The 19496-nt window shown below is 41.7% G+C and overlaps 1 protein-coding gene across 2 annotated transcripts; it reads left to right on the top strand.

Moving 5' to 3' along the window:
* On the top strand, positions 1-16840 carry PTGES3 (prostaglandin E synthase 3). 2 transcript variants are annotated; one of them, XM_042452221.1, is made up of 8 exons: positions 1-655; positions 9877-9990; positions 10092-10161; positions 11192-11290; positions 13769-13858; positions 13990-14052; positions 14741-14765; positions 15671-16840. In XM_042452221.1, coding segments are annotated over exons 1-8 (483 nt in total). In that variant the 5' UTR covers positions 1-653; the 3' UTR covers positions 15691-16840. The 2 variants fall into 2 exon arrangements, with proteins under 2 accessions (XP_042308155.1, XP_042308156.1); XM_042452222.1 differs by lacking the exon at positions 1-655 and adding an exon at positions 787-805.
* Positions 16841-19496: the final 2656 nt, after the last annotated feature.

The raw sequence follows: 19496 nt of genomic DNA, 5'->3' as shown, positions 1-19496 counted from the left end.
GCGAGTGATGCGCATGCGCTCTTAACGTCTAGCTGTAAGGGAGGGTTGGATGCGCCACAGCAAGCCATGGGAGGCTCTTGCTAAGCGCGCCTTTCAGGCCGGCAAAGCGGCGAGTGGCGCGCATGCGCGTTTTCCTAACGTCTGGTTGTAAGGGAGTTGGGGAAGACAGGGGGAGCATGCGCCATAGCGAGTCATCGGAGGCTTTTGCTAAGCGGGTCGTTGAGAACGGCGTGTGACGCGCATGCGCCCTTCCTAACGTCTGGCTGTAAGGGAGGGCTGGTGCGTGGTGAAGAGAGGGAGAGGTGCGCATGCGCCATAGCGAGTCCTCAGAGGCGCGCCGGCGGAAGGAAGGAGCAGGAGGAGGGGAGTGGGCATTTTGCTGCGTCACCAGCCGCTGGGAAACCGCCGTTGCTGGAGAAGGAGCGCGCGCGCAGGGGGGGTAGGGCGCGCATGCGCGTTGCTTTGTGGGTAACAGGCCTCAGCCTTTGAGCCCAGAAAGAGAGAGAGAGCTAGAAGGAAAGAAGGGAAGGGAGGAAGAAGGAAGGAAGGAGAGGCCAGCGCCGTTGCCCTCGCCGACGCCGTCCTTGCCGAGAGACCTTCAGGCCCGAGAGAGCGGAGAAGAGGAGCCAGAGCCGCCGCTAACGCCGCCCGCCATGTGAGTGAGTGAGTGAGTGGGAAGGAAGGAAGGAGGGCCAGAGGCGCCCTGGAGGAAGCCGGGGAGCATGAATAAAAAAGGCTGGTGTCTGCTTCCTGCCTCCCCCCTGGGCTCCTTCGGGGGATAGTCCGGGGCCTCTGTGGTGGAGATGTAGGTAGAAGGATCCTTAGAGACGCCTGTATCTAGACAGATCCGCACAGCCCTGGGTAGTTGGTGTCTGGGGGGGGGGGGGCTTTCCAGGCTGTGAGGCCGAACGTGGGGCCTCTTCTTCCCCCACGGACTGGGCGGCCCTTGTGAAGAAGCCTCGCCCGGCTTGGCCCCTGGCTAGCGGGACTTCTGGGGAGGCTTTTTACCTCCCGCAAGCCACAGGCCTCCTCCCTCCCTCGCCTGCCTGGCCCCGAAAGGCTCGGCCAGGGGGAGGAGAGTGGAGGCGGCTCCGGCGTGGCCTCGCAGGGACTGCGGGGTCAGCCATGTGGACGGAGGGGAGGGGGAAGGGCTGCCGGTTTTAGTTTGGGAGCTCATGGCGGGAGGGAGGAGGAGGAGGAGGAGGGCCTCCCGCAGTCTCTGGGATTAGGAAACTGAAACCAGGGTGGCATGATGGATTAGAAGGCTGTCATAGTGGGCTTCTTTTAATGTCCCTAACTATTCTGTAGGGAGACTGACTGGAAGAAAGCAGTCGGCAGCAGGAGCTTTCCTAGACTGAACTCTATGGAAGCCCATGCTGCCCACCCACCTCTTTATTCACTCTCAAAGGCGCCTCTCTGCATCCTGATTCCTACAGACTGACACGGCTGTCATAGCCTTGAACTCACTTCCTAGTTAGATTAGATTAACCACTTTGGGTGCCTGTTTCCCAGACGAAGAAAGAAGCCTGAGAGAGAGCACTGGTCTGCAGGTTAAACATGCTCTTTCTTCCCCATTAGGAGAAGCATTCCACTTAATGAATACAGTATCAAAAATGGTAAACAACATGCAGATCAGCACCTTTTCTCCTCTAAGAAGGGAAAGGCCTCGATGTTCAAGTTCTTGAGTGGCCAGTTTGCCTCCCATTGGAGAGTGGGTTCCTGTTGGTCATAGCTGCACAGGGGATTTTTGAGGCAGGCATTGCCTTCTTTCCAGAAACAGCTAAGGCCCAGCAAGAGTGTCCGCACTGACTTTGGAGTGATTGCTCCTGCACTTCCCTGTTTGGAGAATGTTCCAGGTTTCATTACTTGTTGCTCTCTATGGTTTTAGGAAAGCTCACAGATGTCCTGACATGTTCCTCTTATGCCTGTCTTGGATTGGACCTTCAAGCTGCTTCACCTTGCGCACAGGAGCTGCCTGCACCCAGACCGCCTTGTGCAGGGGTATCTGCATGCCAACTTGAGGAATAGATAGATAGATGGGGTTAAAGCAGAGAGACCAGACAGTAAAGTTCAGGGAGGAAAGGCCAGATTCAGCAGTGTGAGGGAAACTATTGTACACAGAGTAAAAGAAAGAAATAGAGTAAGCACAATGCCTGAAACATGAGAGTGAAATAAAATGCTGATCCGTAAAATCTGTGTGTTCTTCTTGAAACCACAAAAACTTACCTTGAGGGGCCAAGAAGCACCAGAGATGTTTTGTCTCTCTTCACACTCAGTGACCTTGACCAGATTATTGCTGTTGTTTTCTTGAATAAAGATGTCCAACTGGTTTGGAAAGAAATAAGGGTTTAATGACTAGATGAAATATGATTGGAAACAGTGCTTCACAACAGCAGATCCTAGTTTGGATGTTCATATCTTAGCCTTGGTCTTGTGAACTTCCCCCATCCTCCTCCCCTTGTGAATGCTCTGATTAACATATTGGCTTGGTCCAACCATCGTTCATTGCTACCAATGAATTACACAAATTGTGGTTCTTGTTAGTGTTCATTTGCCTCTAAATCAGATTTGGAAGCCTACTTTTGAGCTAGCTGTGTTTGGGTAAACCATAATCTGCATGCTTAGGGTGTATCACTATATCACAATTTGACTAAACCAAGCACTGGTAAACGGAGGAATTGGAACATAAATGAAGGGAAAGTGAATACATAAACTCAGGGCTCAGGCAGAAAATCAAATCTGTTATTATTTATTTATTTTGTTTATTTGTTTGTTTGTTTATTTATTTATTTGAAATACTTGCAGGCCAGCTCTTAGAGAAAATCCTCAGGTGGAATAAAACATTAAAACCATAAAATATAAGTAAGACAAAATCCCAAAACACTTAAAACAAGCTAGTATCTTCTACACGATGTCACCAAGGTGAAAAGATAAGATTTTCAGGCCTGCTTGGAGGCTTGTTATAATAGGGAATTGTGGACATCAATTGGAATAAAGTACTGCAAGCAGCAGACCGCCACTAAGAAAGTCCTGTTCCTTGTGCCTATCAGCTTGATTGTTCTTATCAAGCACTGTATGCTACTACATAGCATGTGTCCCTGGTTTCTGTCAACCCTCTTGGGACTATAACTGGTAATTCCTTTGTGTTGGTGTCAAGAGTTGCACTAAGACTTGCCCCAGAAACCATATGTTAGGTCCTATTAATTTTGTTTCTTCTACTTTCTCTCAGTTTCTTGGATAAACAGCCTGTTGAAAGTTACTCTATTGCTGATGATCCAAGTCATCATGTTTGTGTAGGAATTCCTATGAATCCAAAGTTCCTAAAAGCAAATGAAATCATAAACTGCTTTCACATAGTTCTGTCAAGAATACCTGTGCTGAATAGTAATCTGACAATGGGATATTCCTGCAGAGTTAAGCTCACTTTGTAAATGTTTAACAAATGCACTGTAAGTACAGAAAACAGTCTGTAAAGTGGTTTGGTTTAGATGTCACCATTGATCTACTTGAAATAGAGCATGTGATGGTGTCACATAACCTCTTCACTCTTGAATTTGTTTCCCATCCTTTTTTTATTTGAATTGGGGTACCAGTAGTGACTTGTGTTAACTAAAATGAAATGGTTACCCAGCACAAAAGGAATAACTGTTACTGAGGGATTAGAGTCAGAATTTGATCTGTACAGAAAGACAGTTTCTTCAACATACATAGTTTGACTAGGAACCCTGAAGCCAAAAGCAGATGGCATTGTGCCTCAGCAACTCTTTTTCAGTTCCATAGGTTAGAGTCATATGACTGCAAGGCAGATGAGGGACCACTTTTTCTTCTCCCAGTAATGGCCAGGGTGGCTTGAAAGCCCATTGCAGTGCTGTCCTTAGGTTCAAATAATCTGTTTCATTAGCTATTCACTACCCAAGAGGAAAAGTAAAGCAGTATATTGAGGACATCATTGTAATGAAGGGCCAGTTTGTCCAGTTGATCATCTCCACCAGGATGAATTTCAGGATGAAAGATTCAGTGAGTATGTAGATACAAAGAATAAAGGTGTGATGTATCCTTCAAAGATTTGGTGCTGTAATGTGCATAGGATAATGTTATTAGACTATCTTGATCATCATAGCCAACATCTTAATAGTCTTCATTCTACCATTGAATTGCCACATCTTTTGGGAGGAGCTGACGAAAACAATGGATATGGGATTTGAAAGATAATTTGGAGGGACAGCTCTCTGTCTCTCTCTCTCTCTCTCTATCTATCTATCTATAAAATTCATGACTTACTAGAACTATGGTATCACCTGTTGATTCTTGAAAATGTTGAGTACGGCGGGTTACAGACCGCCCTCAAGCGGCTGTTTTCCCACTGCCACCATTCGCTGTGGAGGGAAGCCCCAGCGGCCAGATCGCGAGGCTTCCTGGCGCAGCGAAAAAGGAGCGCCGAAGTGGTGCTCCTTTTCAAAACGTGGAAGTGGCGCCGTGAGGGGCAAAGCACGCCCTCGCGGCATCACTTCCACCGCGACACGTCTGGATGCTATGCGTACAAGACGTCAAAATGGTGGCGCCTATGTGGATAGGCGCTGCCATTAAGGACGTGCTCTGCGCGTACTAAGAAGAAGGGCCATGAGGAAGGTAAGACCCTTCCTAACCCTAATACAGCCCTTCCTAACCCTAGTACGCGTGGAGCGTGTACTTTATGGCAGTCTGTAACCCACCTATATGTAACAAATTCTAGTACAGTGGGCCCACGCCATACGTGGGCGCGCCATACGTGGACTTGAGCGTATGCGCTCAAGCGGCGGGGCGGAAGGGGCGGCGCGTCCCATTCAATTGAATGGGCGTGCGCACCCATTGCGCCCCGCGCACACCCGCGCCGCCGCACACAAGCCCCATTGTTTCCAATGGGGCTCGAGCATAGGCAGAATTCGCCTTACGTGGAGGGATCCAGAACGGATCCCCCGCGTAAGGCGAGGACGCACTGTAATAGGAAAAATAGTTGATGCAAAAAGATAATGAAGCAGGCAGCATTTAGCACAAGAAGGGCTGAGATGTGGCTTCAGTTCTTAACACTAGAAGCACTGTCCACTAAGGATCTGTTAGCTCTTTTAAAGGGTAGGGTTTGAGGGAAGATTAACTGAGTTTCCATGTGGAGGTCTGAGTATTCTGCATTGAGAGGTGAATGTAAGTACAAGTGGGGAATCTGGACCATGAATTAAAAATTCTGCAGGTATAATAAGAGCACATGTTTACTAGTGTATCTGAGTATATGTGTGACTTAGGAGAAGAACATCATTGAAGAATTTAGGAATATAGGAACATATTGTACTGAGTCAGATTTAACTCAGTCTTGCCTTCATTAACAGGCAGTAGCTTTTGGGGATTTCTCCAACCTTTGTCTTTAGCTGCTAGGGACCTTAAGACCGTAAGACATTCCAGCTGCAAAGCAAGCCGTTTTACTGAGCCATAGCTTTTCATTTTGTGTCTGGAAATATGCATGCACAATGGAGTTTGCTCATGATGCAGAGCAGTGGTTCCCAATCTTTGGTCCTCTATTGGTTTTGGACTTCAGATCCCAGAGGTCCCAGCCGACTTGGCTAACAGTCAGGAATTATGGGAACGAAAGTCCAAAAGCTCTTGAGGACCAAAGGTTGGAAATCACTGATGCAGAGTATGTGGCTATATGAGTGAGGGAGAAGTTTAAGCTGCATCCAGATAGGCGTGAAGAAGGACCGATACAGGTTGAGTCTGCCTTATCTGAAATTCTGAAATCCAAAATACTCCAAAAACCAAACTTTTCCAAAACTCTTACATGCACAAAGTTATTAAAAATATTGTATAAAATTATTTTCAGGTTATAAATATGTGTATGAGGTGTTTATGAAATATTAATGAATTTTGTCTTTAGACTTGGGTTTCATCTCCAGGATACAGTATATTGTTATGAACATATATGTAAATACAGGTATTCTAAAAACCCCAAGAGTCCAGAACACTTCTGATCCCAAGCATTTTGGTTAAGGGAGATTCAACCTGTATGCAGGTGGCTTCATTGCCATTGCTACATAGAATATTGCAGGATGCAAACCCAACTGTCCACTTCTGGGGGGGGGGGGTTAATTTCAGAGTTACATGAAGCATTTTTACACCCATCACCTCTTTTGCTTCTGCAACTGATTTGCTATTAAATACTTGTATGCCCCAAGCCCTTGTGGACACAGTACTATGCTATAATTGCCCTTAAAATGAATTTGCCCCCACCACTTTTTTTCTGAAGTGATTGGGTGGGTGCCAGGACATAGTTGTCAAAACTTAGTGCTTTTGCAGCCCCACCAAATATAGACTCAAGGATGTCTAAAATTGTACTTAAGTGTACTCAGTTCAGGGCTTTGTTGGACTCTGAAATGAGCTCAATAACTGAAACTCATAAGAAAGATATTTCTCTTTGTTTCCATTTTGGTTGAAATTCCTAAGTGGAATCACCATAAATCATAGGAGTGTCTTTATACTGGTCACAAGTCAAAGGGATCATTCTTTTAGAACAGTTGTCAATTCTGAATTACATAACCGGTATAAAACCTGTCTCTGTGTGTGATCTCTGTGTGTTTTCTTAGGCAAGAAATGGTACAAGGTGATTTTGCCAGTTTTTCCTCAGAAATACTGTATAGCCTATAGCACCTGATATTCATTGACAGTCTCCCATCTAGTACTAATCAGGGCTGACCCTGCTTGGCGTCCAAGAACAGGTGGGATCTTGTAGCCACTGTACAACAAATATGTTGGTCAAATTAGCATTTTAAAATAGAATCTCTTGAATGGCAGCCATATGCGTGTTAAAAAGGGAGCTTATAAATACCACTTGATAGCCACTATCCCTTGAGCTGAACTGGGATTCTCTGGAATGAATTGGGGGGAGGGGGTTCCCCCTCTTTTGAATGTGAAGACTTTTTTGTCCTCTAAATACATTGGTTAGGAGATTTATGGAAGACAAATGAGAATGCTACCAGTTGTAGAAATTGCAGTCATTGTGAAGACCTTTTGAAAGGAATTAGAGAGGCAGTGCGGTGTAGTGGTTTGAACGTTGGATTACAACTCAGGGTTTGATTCTTGTTCACATTCTCAGTCCCAGAAAACCCTGTGATAGGTTCACATTAGGGTTGCCCTAAATCAGAAATAACTTGAAGGCGCAACAACTTGGGGATTAAGATGCAATACAGAGCTTTGATAGAAAGTCACTGAAGGAAGAAGTCATGTCATGGTGATGCATTCTGCTTTCTGGAAGTTCACGGCTTTGATTGTAACACCTAACCTGTAATGCTGGCTTTGCCATTGTTTATATCAAGACCATGGCAACAAAGGTTGACTCTGCTGTGGCTTCAACACACACTGTTCTGCTCAACAGAACTTGTTAGTATGTTATGAACTTGTGAAGTCCTATATTCTGCTTCCTGTTCTAGGATGTTACAATACACAGTACTGTACAGTCATAACTACAGCATCATGGTTCGGCTTGTGAGCCTTTCATGACCATTGTAATGATTCACTCCCAGTCTAAAAGCATTTGCACAGATGTATCTCTTAGTAGAGATGGTGCCTTTACATAACAGACTGTTCATATCATTGTGGTCATTTGATTTATTGTGGCGTCCTAAAAGGGGGGGGGCAGCTTTGTATGAATTGCAATATTAATGGAATTGTCAGTTCTGTCATGCTGCAAGGCAGGCAGCAATGTTCTTAAGGGGATTGAGTGTATCTCCTTGTGTGTGTTCCTTGGCTAACAACCTCCTTGTTTACTTGACAAGATAGCAAATATCCAAAATACCAAACTGAAAGATGAATCGTATTATATGAAATGTTAAAAGCCAGTATTTGAAGGGGAAAAAGATCCTTTATGTTTTCTATTTGGTAACATAGAATCTAACATAACCTTTGGTTACTTTGAAGCTTGCTGATTTGGCATTTGTAAAAAGCAAAAGAGAGAGGAGGAGGAAGAGGAAGAATTAAACCACATATTAGAGATGGAAGACTTGAAATAGTATTTGTCTGAACAGACTATGAGTACCTGTAGGAAAGTACATAATTAAACTCTGAGATCATTCAGGCTCTAAAAGCAATTTACTGGATGCTTTTGCCTCAGCTAGAAAGCTAGTGTGTGTATGTGTGTGCACGCACTCTCTCTCTCTCTCTCTCTCTCTCTCTCTCTCTCTCTCTCTCTCCTTCAAGTCTCCTGTCAACTCATGGTGACCCCACAAAATTCATAGGGTTTTCCCTAAGCAAGGAATACTCAGCCTGGCCAAATATTGCCTTCATATGTACTTTACAAAACAGTGGACTTTCCATTTTAGAAAGTGCTTAGTAAACATTCTGACATTCATTGTACATCTTGGTGGGGGAGGGGAGTTTGAGAAGATAGATCTAATTAAAACTTTCTGTGATGTACATTTTTGAAGAACCTATACCAGTGATATTGTAACTTTTTACTCTTGGGACCTCCCTTTACATTTACATAAAGACATCAAACCCCACCCCAAGATCCCCCGTGTATAACAAAATCCGTGTATGCTCAAGTCCCATTAAATATAATGACAAAGCAAAATGGTGTCCCTTATAAAAAATGGAAAATCAAGGTAAATTTATACTTTTTTGGAACATTTTCAAACCGTGTATGCTTGCATCCATGTATAAAAAATCCGTTTATAATAAGGGCCGACTGTAATCCAACGTTCAACATAGTGTATTAATAAAAACATTTTGTTTGTTTAATGGGTGTATTTTCATGCACTCATTCATATTTTAACATTTTATGAGGAAATAACATAAATTAGAATCGATTTATTTAAATAAATTCAATGTTTAAGTCAACACGTGTAAATTTTACACATAAAAAGGTTTGGGAAGAGGAGGAGGAATCAGGGCCTCTAAATCTCATGTGTCCCTGTGATGATCCCTGGAGCCATATTCATTTCAGGCAAGCCAAAAGTTAACATAACAAAAGCCTAGATGCACTAGCTAACACATTTCCTAAGCTACTCATACAGAGATGGGATTTGCAGTCCTTGATGGGTTTTGGATGCAAGGAGCTGGCTCTCATTGTTTAGCTCAACTTGCTTCCCTTAAGCCTGCCCTTCTGGCACAGGCTCAACAGCTGGGCTCCCAAAACAAGAAGACAAAAGACTAAAGACCACATGGCCTCAGGGCCTTTTAAAGACCTCAGGTGAAGGATTCTCGAAACTCCCGGCCCTACTCTCTGATTGGCCAGTTGGGCCTTAGGTCAGCTATGATGTAACTTCTCATTAGCATGTGATGTAAGCTCTCATTAGCGTATATCTCCCCCCCAGCTTAACCCTTTGTAGTTTGGGAGGAGTCCTCAAATGACTGGTGGTCCAGTCATTACAGTCCCGTTCCCCCCCTTTGAGAATCAGTGACCTAAACTGAATTTTATCCACCCATTGCGAACTAAACTGCAGTGTTGTTGTTTGTAGCCTTCTTGGTGATCCCGTTGCTGAGATACACCTATATGTGTCTTAAACTCCTCTCTTGATTGACCTCCTTGAGTTCCTCATAGTCATCCTTTACTTCTGGGAGCAAGCCTCACCATGATATTGGGAGAAGATCCCTATGAGGATAGCGGAAGAGTGATCTGCTTTCAGCTCTTTCTGCTATAGCTTCATCTACCAATCATATGCACAAAGTTGCATTTATTAGAAAAGCATGGTAAAATGGTTAGAGAACCTTAAAATCTGGTCCGTTCTTAAGAGCCTGTTCAAAAACGCAAACCTATGTGATAAGACACCATTGATACTTAGTTTAAGCTATTTATTAATTTGTGAAATTATTGTTTACATTTTTGTTTCTCAAAGTTCAAATTCTCTAATTTTCTAGGCAGCCTGCTTCTGCGAAGTGGTATGACCGAAAGGACTATGTCTTTATTGAATTCTGTGTTGAAGACAGTAAGGACGTTAATGTAAATTTTGAAAAATCCAAACTTACGTTCAGGTAAGCAGTTTGAAAGTTGATTGTGAACAGAAATCAAATCTGTTGGAATAAAATGGCTCTTTTATGTTGACAGTATACATTTTTCCTCCCATTTTCTGCAGTTGCCTCGGAGGAAATGATAACTTCAAGCATTTAAATGAAATTGACCTTTATAATTCTATTGATCCAAATGTAAGTTTCCCATCTTCTTCTATCCAATGCTTGCTTTTAGTGGGTCACAGTAGCATTAGGCTGTATGTTATTAGTAAGCCGATAACTTAATAGATGGTGATTTTTACCTGTTGTTTTTATGTTATGTGAGAAGGTTGTGTGGTACTGAGTATTTTGAAAACATGGACTGGTGGGATGTTCTTTGTGCATTGGTATCTAGGAGGCAGTTTTGTAGCTTCACATGTGATTTTTCTATGGCCACATGCATAATCACAATGTTGTAAACTTTTGGTAATTACCAGAGAGTGCAGTATGCAGTTTTTCTCTCTTAATTTGCTCACTGTATTATGTTCCGGTCATTGTTCAAGGCATTTGAGTAAGAAGTGGTCTGTGTCATTAGATGTACTTCAGTTCTTTTCTTTCCTACTCCTCTGCCCCACCAGACCCCTCATTCTATTCAGATAAGGTCCCAGTGGAAAAAAGGTTGCAAAATTAATAATAATTGCAAGTTTCATGACTATAGGTTGATAACTATGTTTATACTACTGGTGAAGACATTCATGTCTAACTTCTATTGGTTATGACCAGTTTGATGGCTAATGTAGCTGGTGGGGCATAGTTTGAGGCAATTCGTTACATGGCTTGGGCTGCTTGTTGTGTGCCTTCAAGTCATCTCAGACTTATAGCAATGTTACTCTAGGTTTTCTTATCAATATTAATTCAGAGGAAGCTTACATTGCCTTCCTTCATTTTATTATGTATTTATTTAACTATTTATTTATTGAACTTATGCTTCACCTTTCTCCTGGGATGGGATCCAAGTCAGCTTTAAAGACAAGAAAGTGTGACTTGTTCATAGTCACCCACTGGGTTTCCATGGTTGAACAGAGATTTGCACCTTGGTCTTCCAGAGTCCTAGTTTATATGACTACATCACCTTGGCTTCTCTGCAGGGCAGAATGCTGTTTTTTAGCTGTTGATACTGTAGAATTAGATCTGAGTGATTGAATGTTTTTAAATGGGGGAGTTTGCAATCATTCTTTCTTTTCAGGAATCAAAGCATAAAAGAACAGACAGATCTGTGTTATGTTGTTTACGAAAAGGGGAATCTGGCCAGTCGTGGCCACGGTTAACAAAAGAGCGGGCAAAGGTAATACTCATTTCAATGTACTGCTTTATATCTGTAGTTCCAAAAGAAATTGTTTTTGTGATACGCTAAGATGAGGAAAGTTCAAGGAAGTCTCTATATCCTGTTGGTCAATTGCATTATCAAAGCAATAAAGATTTGCCAAAAAAAAAAATTAAACACTGAAGGTTTATTTTCGTAGGATATATATATAGCTTTCATCTTTGATTGCTAGAATCCTGTTGGGACATTTCTCATTTTACCCTATCTTCTGGGTAAAATCAGTTAAACCATATTCATTCTTATATGCCTGTAAAGTAGTTCTAGCTGTGGATTGTTTTGTTAATAAAACAATTATGAAACATTTCTGGTACCTCACTATTAGGCCCATAACCATTAATCAGGCTTTTAATTATTCTAAATATCTTTCAAGTGAAATCAAAAAGCACCCATTTGGATTTTTTACAGATTAGAAATGCCACTCCTTTACACCATCTAGAAATATTTGTAACAGATCTCACTGGTACAATTTTTCTGAAGGCTTGTTTGCATCCCCTGTCTTTAGATGGGTTTCTTGTAAGAATACAGTGGCAGCTTTATACCAGCTGTTTGTTTTATATTCTTTTAACTTAGAATGTACTTGGGGTTGTTTGTTTGTTACCCAGATTACCTCCCTCCAAAACACTTAAACAAATTCAAAAACTAAAATAATAAAAATCCAAAAGATATGAAGGGGGAAAACAAAAAGAAAAGGCATGGACTTCTAGTTGAAGAAAACATTGTGATCCACTGCTCCATTGTTCTCCCTCTCCTTAACTTATTTGTCTCACAGGACACTCTTAAAAAGCAGGGGGGGAGGTTGAAATAGATAAAATAAATGGAACTCTAATAAGACTAAACTTATAGAATACAGTGAAACAAATAAAGCAGAGAAAGAAGGAAAGAAAGTGGAGAAGAGGGAATAGAGGGAATCAAAATAAAAAACAAAAGAAAGAAAAATGATTCATAGATTGAAACTGAAGTCTAAGACTGGAACGGGCTGGTAGTTGTTATGTTGTGACTGGCTCAATAAATAATGACATCAGCTCTGTTGTGGAAAGGCTTAATCAAGTGTAGAAACCTTAGGTTGGGCCTGCTGGGATTAAGCCTCAGACCTGGTTTTAAGACCAGTAAAAGATTCTGCTGGCTCAGCCAATTGAAATTTCCTTAATTCCCCATCTGTAAAGACACAGAATGTAGCCGGATAGTTGGTGTGTAATACTTAAAATTTAATTGCCTTGCATGCATTCTTGTTTTGACAAATTGTCTCCTGCGAACACCTATCTCCTTTCTGTAGTTAAGATAAATCATCACCTTATCTACAGCTCTCCATGCTGCCTAGCAGTTTGAAGCAGAGGATCTTTAGTAGCTACACGAAGAAGTTGAATAACAACTGTTTTTAGCATTGTAAACTCAATAAATTATCTTAATTTCTAGTTGAAAGCCAACAATTCACATACAAATTTATTCAAATATGACATTAGTTAAACACGAGCTTCCATTTTTAGGAATTAGCATGTTGGGTAAAAGACTAACTGAGAAATCTGGGCAGGCAGAAGGCTATGGGAAGCATTCATAGCCATTTCATGAGCTGTAAATTACATTCTTCAGTTCAGTGCTCTGTATATGGGTTAGCAATGTGCCCATTGAATCTAGAATTTCCATAACAGAAACAACCAAAGGCTGCATAGAGGGTGGTTTCAGCTTATTAAGTTATGCAGCCCTAACTTGCAGCATGGTAAACATCTGGTCCATGTCAGCTACAAGATGTTGTTGTTGTTGTCACCATACAAACACACTCCTTAAGTACAGTAACAGGCTTCTTAGCGGCTTTTCCTCAAATCAGGTTAGAATGACAGGCAGTAAGGGAAGTCACTGTGGATTGATGAGAGCACTCTTCTTGAGAGAGTAGTAGCCCTCCCAATTCTTGGCTATTGATGGAGAGAAAGAGCCTATTCTGTGTATAGTGACCCTGAGTTTGAACACCTAATGTGTAAATAAATGCCAAAATGAAAAGTAATTGGACATCTTGTACAGTCATCACCCCCTTCAGTTTTTTAGAACATTGAAAAGGATCCAGCAAAAGATGTCTACTGCCAGCGGTGGATTCTGCCAGTTGTGGAATTAATCCCACAACCTTCAGTAATCCTAAACTAAGATGTGGAGAACTGGAAGCCATATTCTTTGGTGTTGTTTTTGTTTTGTTTTGTTTTTTTGTGGGGTGGGGGAGGGAGACATATAGAGAGGCCTGTGGGAATGAGATGGGGAGGAAAGTCCCAAACACCCAAAACCCATTTAGCTTCCCTAAGGGTGGAAATATTCCTTGAGGATATAAAATAACGAGAGGAATAGTGTGCATTTTGGGAGCTTCTAAACTTCTCATATTCTTTGTAAACATGCCCTGCCCCCGACCCTCACAGTTTCCTGCTTAACTTGAATGTTACTTGGTTTTTATATCCACAGCTCAATTGGCTCAGTGTGGACTTCAACAACTGGAAAGACTGGGAAGATGATTCAGATGAAGATATGTCCAATTTTGATCGCTTTTCTGAAGTAAGTGGGTATTTAGCAGTTTGGAATGTGTTTGATAGTTGGCATGAACAAGTGTTTTAAGTACATGTAAAACAGGTCAAAAAAGGCAAGGCTTCACTGAATTCCCCCCCCCTCTCTCTTTTGTAATCTAGATGATGAACAACATGGGTGGTGATGAAGATGTAGACTTGCCAGAAGTAGATGGGGCAGATGATGTGAGTAGCTGCATTTCATACTCTGAACCTTTGTGTTTGCTTTTTGAGGTGTATGTTAATATACATTATATATTGTCATTTGTACCATTTCTGTTGGAAACTGGAGAGAGCATATTTTCTTTCAAATTCCACTTATTTTATATGTTTACTTGGGAATGGGCACAAATATCCTTCCCTATCTCTATGTTGAAACCTGATCCTTTGAGTGCAAATAAACCTTTGAGCCCATGCTCAATTTCTCTTTGGCATTAACGTGAAGCATGCATGACTCCATATCAAACTACAGTTTTCTCTAGATAAAATTCTAGATACCTAATTTTTTTGTCTGAGAGCCAGCATGGCATAGTGATTTTAGTGTTAGATTCAGACACTGGGAGACCAGGGTTCAAATCCCTGCTTGGCCATGGAAACCCACTGGGTGATCTTGGGCAAGCTATGCCCAGCCTCAGAAGAAGGCAGAGTTAAGGGCACTCTGAACAAATCTTTAAAAAAATAAAAACATGATATATTCTCCTTAGGGTTGCCATAACTTGGAAACTACTTGAAGGCACATAACAACAACAAAACTGTTGCTTATGGAGATCTACAACATAGTTTTTCAGTTTGCAAACTGCATGATTTAAAAGCAAAAGTAATGTACTTTAGGACCTGACATTATTTTCTAAACTTTTTATTTTCTTTTTTACAGGATTCACCAGACAGTGATGATGAAAGTAAGTTGGTTACTCTCTGTTCTATATGTATTTGGCATATGTACATACATTTAGCCGAAGTATCAGGTTTTTATGAATATTTCCCAAGTTATGCTGGTGCCTCATAAAACTACCAATCCCTGGATTCTGTAAGATGGAGTCATGGCAGTTAAAGCGATGCCAAACTGCATTATTTCCACAGTGTAGAAATCATCCTGCTGCCTCATCAAAATTAGGTATAAATTAAGGGTATGTTACCTTCATGTTGACATTTTGTGCTAAAATCCTGGACAACGTCAATCATCAGTTTCAGATAGATATTAAATAGTATAGGGATTAAAATAGAATGCTCTGGGAGCCTAAATCATAACTGCTGCAGGCTTGAAAAAGAAATGCTTGCAGCCTACCTCAAAACATACTTCTTCAGAGGTGGTCTGATGACTGCTTCTTTTAAGACATGTTGGGACTACTCCTTCTCAAAGATTTTCAGGGTCTTGATCCCAATCAACCTTCCCCCAGTAGTCCCTGTGAGGAATCTCACATAAGTAACATACAGTTTCTTTGCACATTGCCAACCAATTCCTCTGACTAGGAATGAAGGCTTGGAGCAGAGGCAGTAATTTCTCTCAGTTTGTACTGTAATAGAGAAAATGTAAAATAGCATTTGGCACTCCTGTTAGCTTATCCAGAGTACAGTGCGCTTGAGGGTGAGGAAAGTGTATTGCTGGGTATATTTCTCACTGGAGTAGTCAGCCTTGGGTGAGTGAATTGTGGAACCTAAATTGCAAGGTCCTCAGTGATTAATTTTATTATTGTATCTTTGGAGATGAGGCTGTTTGTGGGTAAAGTTATGTTTTGTTGTTTACAATAATTTTTTCTCCATTTGGTTTTAGCGCTATTGCCATAATCATTTTTTTTTCTTTCAGAAATGCCAGACTTGGAATAAAAGAAACTGACATGTGCTGGGGTTTAGGGAAAGAACTTCATCACAACATTTCATAATTGAGATAAGAATTTCTGAGTTGATAGCTCTAAAGGCAGAAAATACATCCTTTAATTCATCTTCAACCTGTTTTAAGCAGCTTCATTGATTGGTGCATACCATTGTTCAGGGCAGTCTTAAGCTACGTGAGGCAATAATGTTATGCATAAAAGTTTTTCCAGACTTCCAAAAACAAAATAAAAAACAGACAAACATTTGAGGTATAGGCAATCGATACAAAACAGTTGCAATAAAAGGGTTTACAACGCCTCTTTGCCTCATCATAAGATATTGCGGTGGAAAAACTCAATTTACATGAAGTGGTAAATATACTTTCCCCCTCACATTGTGGACTGCAAACAAAGTTTCTGATTTTATGCCTGGAACAGAACTGGCTAAAGAAATGTTCTAATTGGCTTTCAAAATTTAAATTGGTAACATGCTGTACCTCTAGGGGTATCTTCAGGGTATGTTCCACTAATGTTTAATGCTCTTCACTTTGTTGTATTTAATCACTAGTTAGTGTTCAAGGTATCCTAGCTAAAACTAGCAACCCCTTTAAAACTTAAAATGGGTGAAGCCTGTACATTTGGTTGTTTGATCTTCAAAGCTCTTGCATCTCTTAATGTGGAGGGGTAAGAGAGCGTGTACGTTGTTGCTTGTCAATCTGTACATTTAGACCAAATTGTATTTGCACTGTTGGTATGAAAGCGAGTGACAAAATGTTAATACACTATTCGATCTCTTGGGTTTTTTTTTTTTTTTACCAGCTTATGATAAGCCTGAAAACCTCAATTTGTGTTCAGAGCAGTGGGGATTTTTTTTAATGTCTACATTATTTCTAATAAACTGTTGAAGACTCCATGGCTGTCAACTGTCTGGCTGGCTGTAACTTCATGTATTCTTATTATTTGTTGGAATGGAATACTTTTATTTCTAGTTGAAATAATAGTGCGGGATTATTTCATCTGCTTGAAAAAGGAAAGTTGTATTCCCAAGCAAACTTTTAAAAAGAAAATGGGAGCTGTAAGTTGTGGGTACACTGACAACAGTTTAAAAAAAAAGTGTTGTGATTTGACTAAAATAAAAAAGTTTTGTCCTCCTTTAAAATGTTGAGCTTTTGCATGTCACACTTGATTTCTGCATTGCTTTTTTACAAGTTCTGGAATTAAGTTATGTTATATTGAGGTGGGAGTTCATTCTTTTGATGTAGACTTATAATACTGAGGGAGAAGAGCATTCCTAAAGTCATGTTTCAGTCCCCATACTCCACTCTCCTTATGTTGACCTCCCAGCTGCACTCAGTTCAATGTTTGGCTATTGTTTCCATTGTCCAGGGTTTAGTTGTAACCATCAGGTTTGCATTTTAGAAAAGGCCAAACTTACACATTTTGGAATAAAATTACTTGGAAATCAAAGGAGGAATGTTGTCTTTGCAAGATTTTTACTTTTCAATAGTCAAGGCTAAACAGAGAACCATAGAAGTCCCTGACTATGGGAATGGAGGAGAAATAATGCCAGCAGCAGTATTTCTGAATCACTCCTCTGCCTGGTTTCAGGCACAGGTATGTACTTTCTCACAGTTAATAGAACAGTGTGTCACAGAGTTGGAAAAGACCCAAAAGATCATCCAGTCCAACTCCCTGCCATGCGGGAACACACAATCAAAGCACTCCCGACAGATGGGCATCCAAACTGTTTAAAAACCTCCAAAGAAGCAGATCCACCACTCTCTGAGGAACTGTGTTCTGCTGTCAAATAGCTTTTACTGTCAGGAAGTTCATCGTAATGTTGAGACAGAGTCTTTTCTTGTAGTTTGAATGCATTGTTCTGTGTCATAGTCTGTGGAGCAGCAGAAAACAAGCTTGCTCCATCTTCAGTATGACACCTCTTCAAATGTTGAATCAGGGCTATCATATCACTTCTTAATAATCAAACAGTTGGAAGGGCCATCTAGTCCATCTACCTGCCATGCAGGAAGACACAGTCAAAGCACTCCTGACAAATGGCTGTCCATTCTGTTGAAAAACCTCCAAAGGAGGAGACCACCACTCCAAAGCAGTGTCAATCACCTTTAGTGGAATCCAGGAGCTCTGTAGCACAAATAGCATGAAGCAATATAGCTGGACAGCCGGCATGATATAGCGGTTTGAGCATTGGGCTACAACTCTGGAGACCAGGTTTCGAATCCCCACTGAGCCATGGAAGCCCTTTGGCCTTGGGCAAGTCAGGCCCGTTACACACGGGCACCCTAGGATGGACTCAGTCCGTAACAAATGGCAGCAGCTGTTCCACACGGCCGCCGCCATCTTGACGTAGCAGATGCTCTGCATCTGCATGTCGCACCCCACAAGTGACGCCGCGAGTGCGCGACTAGCGCCTTGCGGCGTCTCTTCCAGGGCCCAGGAAGGAGCGCGATTTTTGCACTCCTTCTCAGCAGTGTCCGGGAACCGTGCCGTTTGGCTGGTGCGGTTCCTGGACGCTGCAACCGGCGCTGGCGGCAGACCGCCGCTTCTCGGCGGTCTGTAACACCACAGTTTCTCAGCCTCAGAGGAAAACAAAAGCAAACTCCCTCTGAAGAAATCTTGCCTAGAAAACCCCATGATGAGTTCACCTTAGGCCAGTGCTTCTCAATTATTTTCTGTCATGCCCCCCCTAGGAAGAAGAAAACATTTCGCGCCCATAAGTTGGAAACGAAGGCACACAACAACAGCAACAATATAACTAGTGTTGGCTGTGGACCTAGTTATATCTGGTTCACATTTCTGTGCAATTGCCTGACTGGATGGAGACTAGGTCTCACCAAGATGTCTGGTTAGCATTGGAACTATATGTGCATATCTGTTTTAGTGTCTACTGCCATTTAATGCCACTGCACATTTCATACTATCTCTGGTATTCTTACCAGAATGAATGGTTGCCACAGTTCTTGTCCATTGCAGTATCTGAAATCAAAGTGCATAAGTTTTTAATAATAGCTGTAGCATGTTGTCTAAACATGCAGTCAAATTTTGTAGCACATCTTGTCAGGTAGCTGAAAGCTTGCAGTATATGAATAAAACTGCCCTATCTGGCTTATTACTATAAATAAACATAGAGCCAGTTCAGACATGTGCTTTGTAGTCTGAGAGATGAACAGTGAAACCTAAGAAACAATCCTCTAATCCAGGACCAAGCAAAGTGTTCTCCAGGTGATGTTGAATGTCCAGCATTCGTCTCCATTGAGTATTCTGGCTGGGGCTGATGGGAATAGCAGTTCAGCTGAGCTGCATTATCATTACCCCTGCTTTGATTGGTCTCTGGGAGAATGTCTCACATAGGATACTGGATCTTTAGGGAATGAGGGAGTTTTGTAAAGGTCGTTGACTGGTGTAAGAGCTCTGCAGCCCTGCCTTCCCCATCTTTGCTCGTGTGGACTAAAAGAGGGCATGTTAGGAAAGCTTTTTGGTCACTTGGGTCAATTTTCTAACAAGTAATGGAAGCCGCCTTGCGTCTCACACACGGTAGCATATAAATTAACTAAATAAAAATCCACCTTTGCTTTCCAGCACTTTGCTCTGGCCAGCACAGGTTTTACAGTTAGGAAATAGTGGTTCCTTCACAGAATCCCTGTGCCCATTACTCAGACCTCCGTAGGAATGCCCACCTCCATATATGAAGATTTCAATGCTGAGTTCTTCAAACTGATCTATGGACGTGTCTGTTTAGTTCATGTTTGCCACTTACTACCTGGAACATATGTAAAAGCCATATTTTGAAAACAATTATCC

Source organism: Sceloporus undulatus, chromosome 2 (genome assembly GCF_019175285.1).
Source record: "Sceloporus undulatus isolate JIND9_A2432 ecotype Alabama chromosome 2, SceUnd_v1.1, whole genome shotgun sequence".
NCBI classification, from domain to species: domain Eukaryota; kingdom Metazoa; phylum Chordata; class Lepidosauria; order Squamata; family Phrynosomatidae; genus Sceloporus; species Sceloporus undulatus.
Note: the sequence above shows the minus strand (reverse complement) of the source record. Positions and strands in the feature narration are given on the sequence as shown.

Excerpts from the sequence above, each read along its gene's own strand:
- PTGES3 (XM_042452221.1), top strand. Across the intron at positions 10,162-11,191 it reads ATAATTCTATTGATCCAAAT|GAATCAAAGCATAAAAGAAC; the intron begins GTAAGTTTCCCA and ends CTTTCTTTTCAG. Across the intron at positions 11,291-13,768 it reads TAACAAAAGAGCGGGCAAAG|CTCAATTGGCTCAGTGTGGA; the intron begins GTAATACTCATT and ends TTATATCCACAG.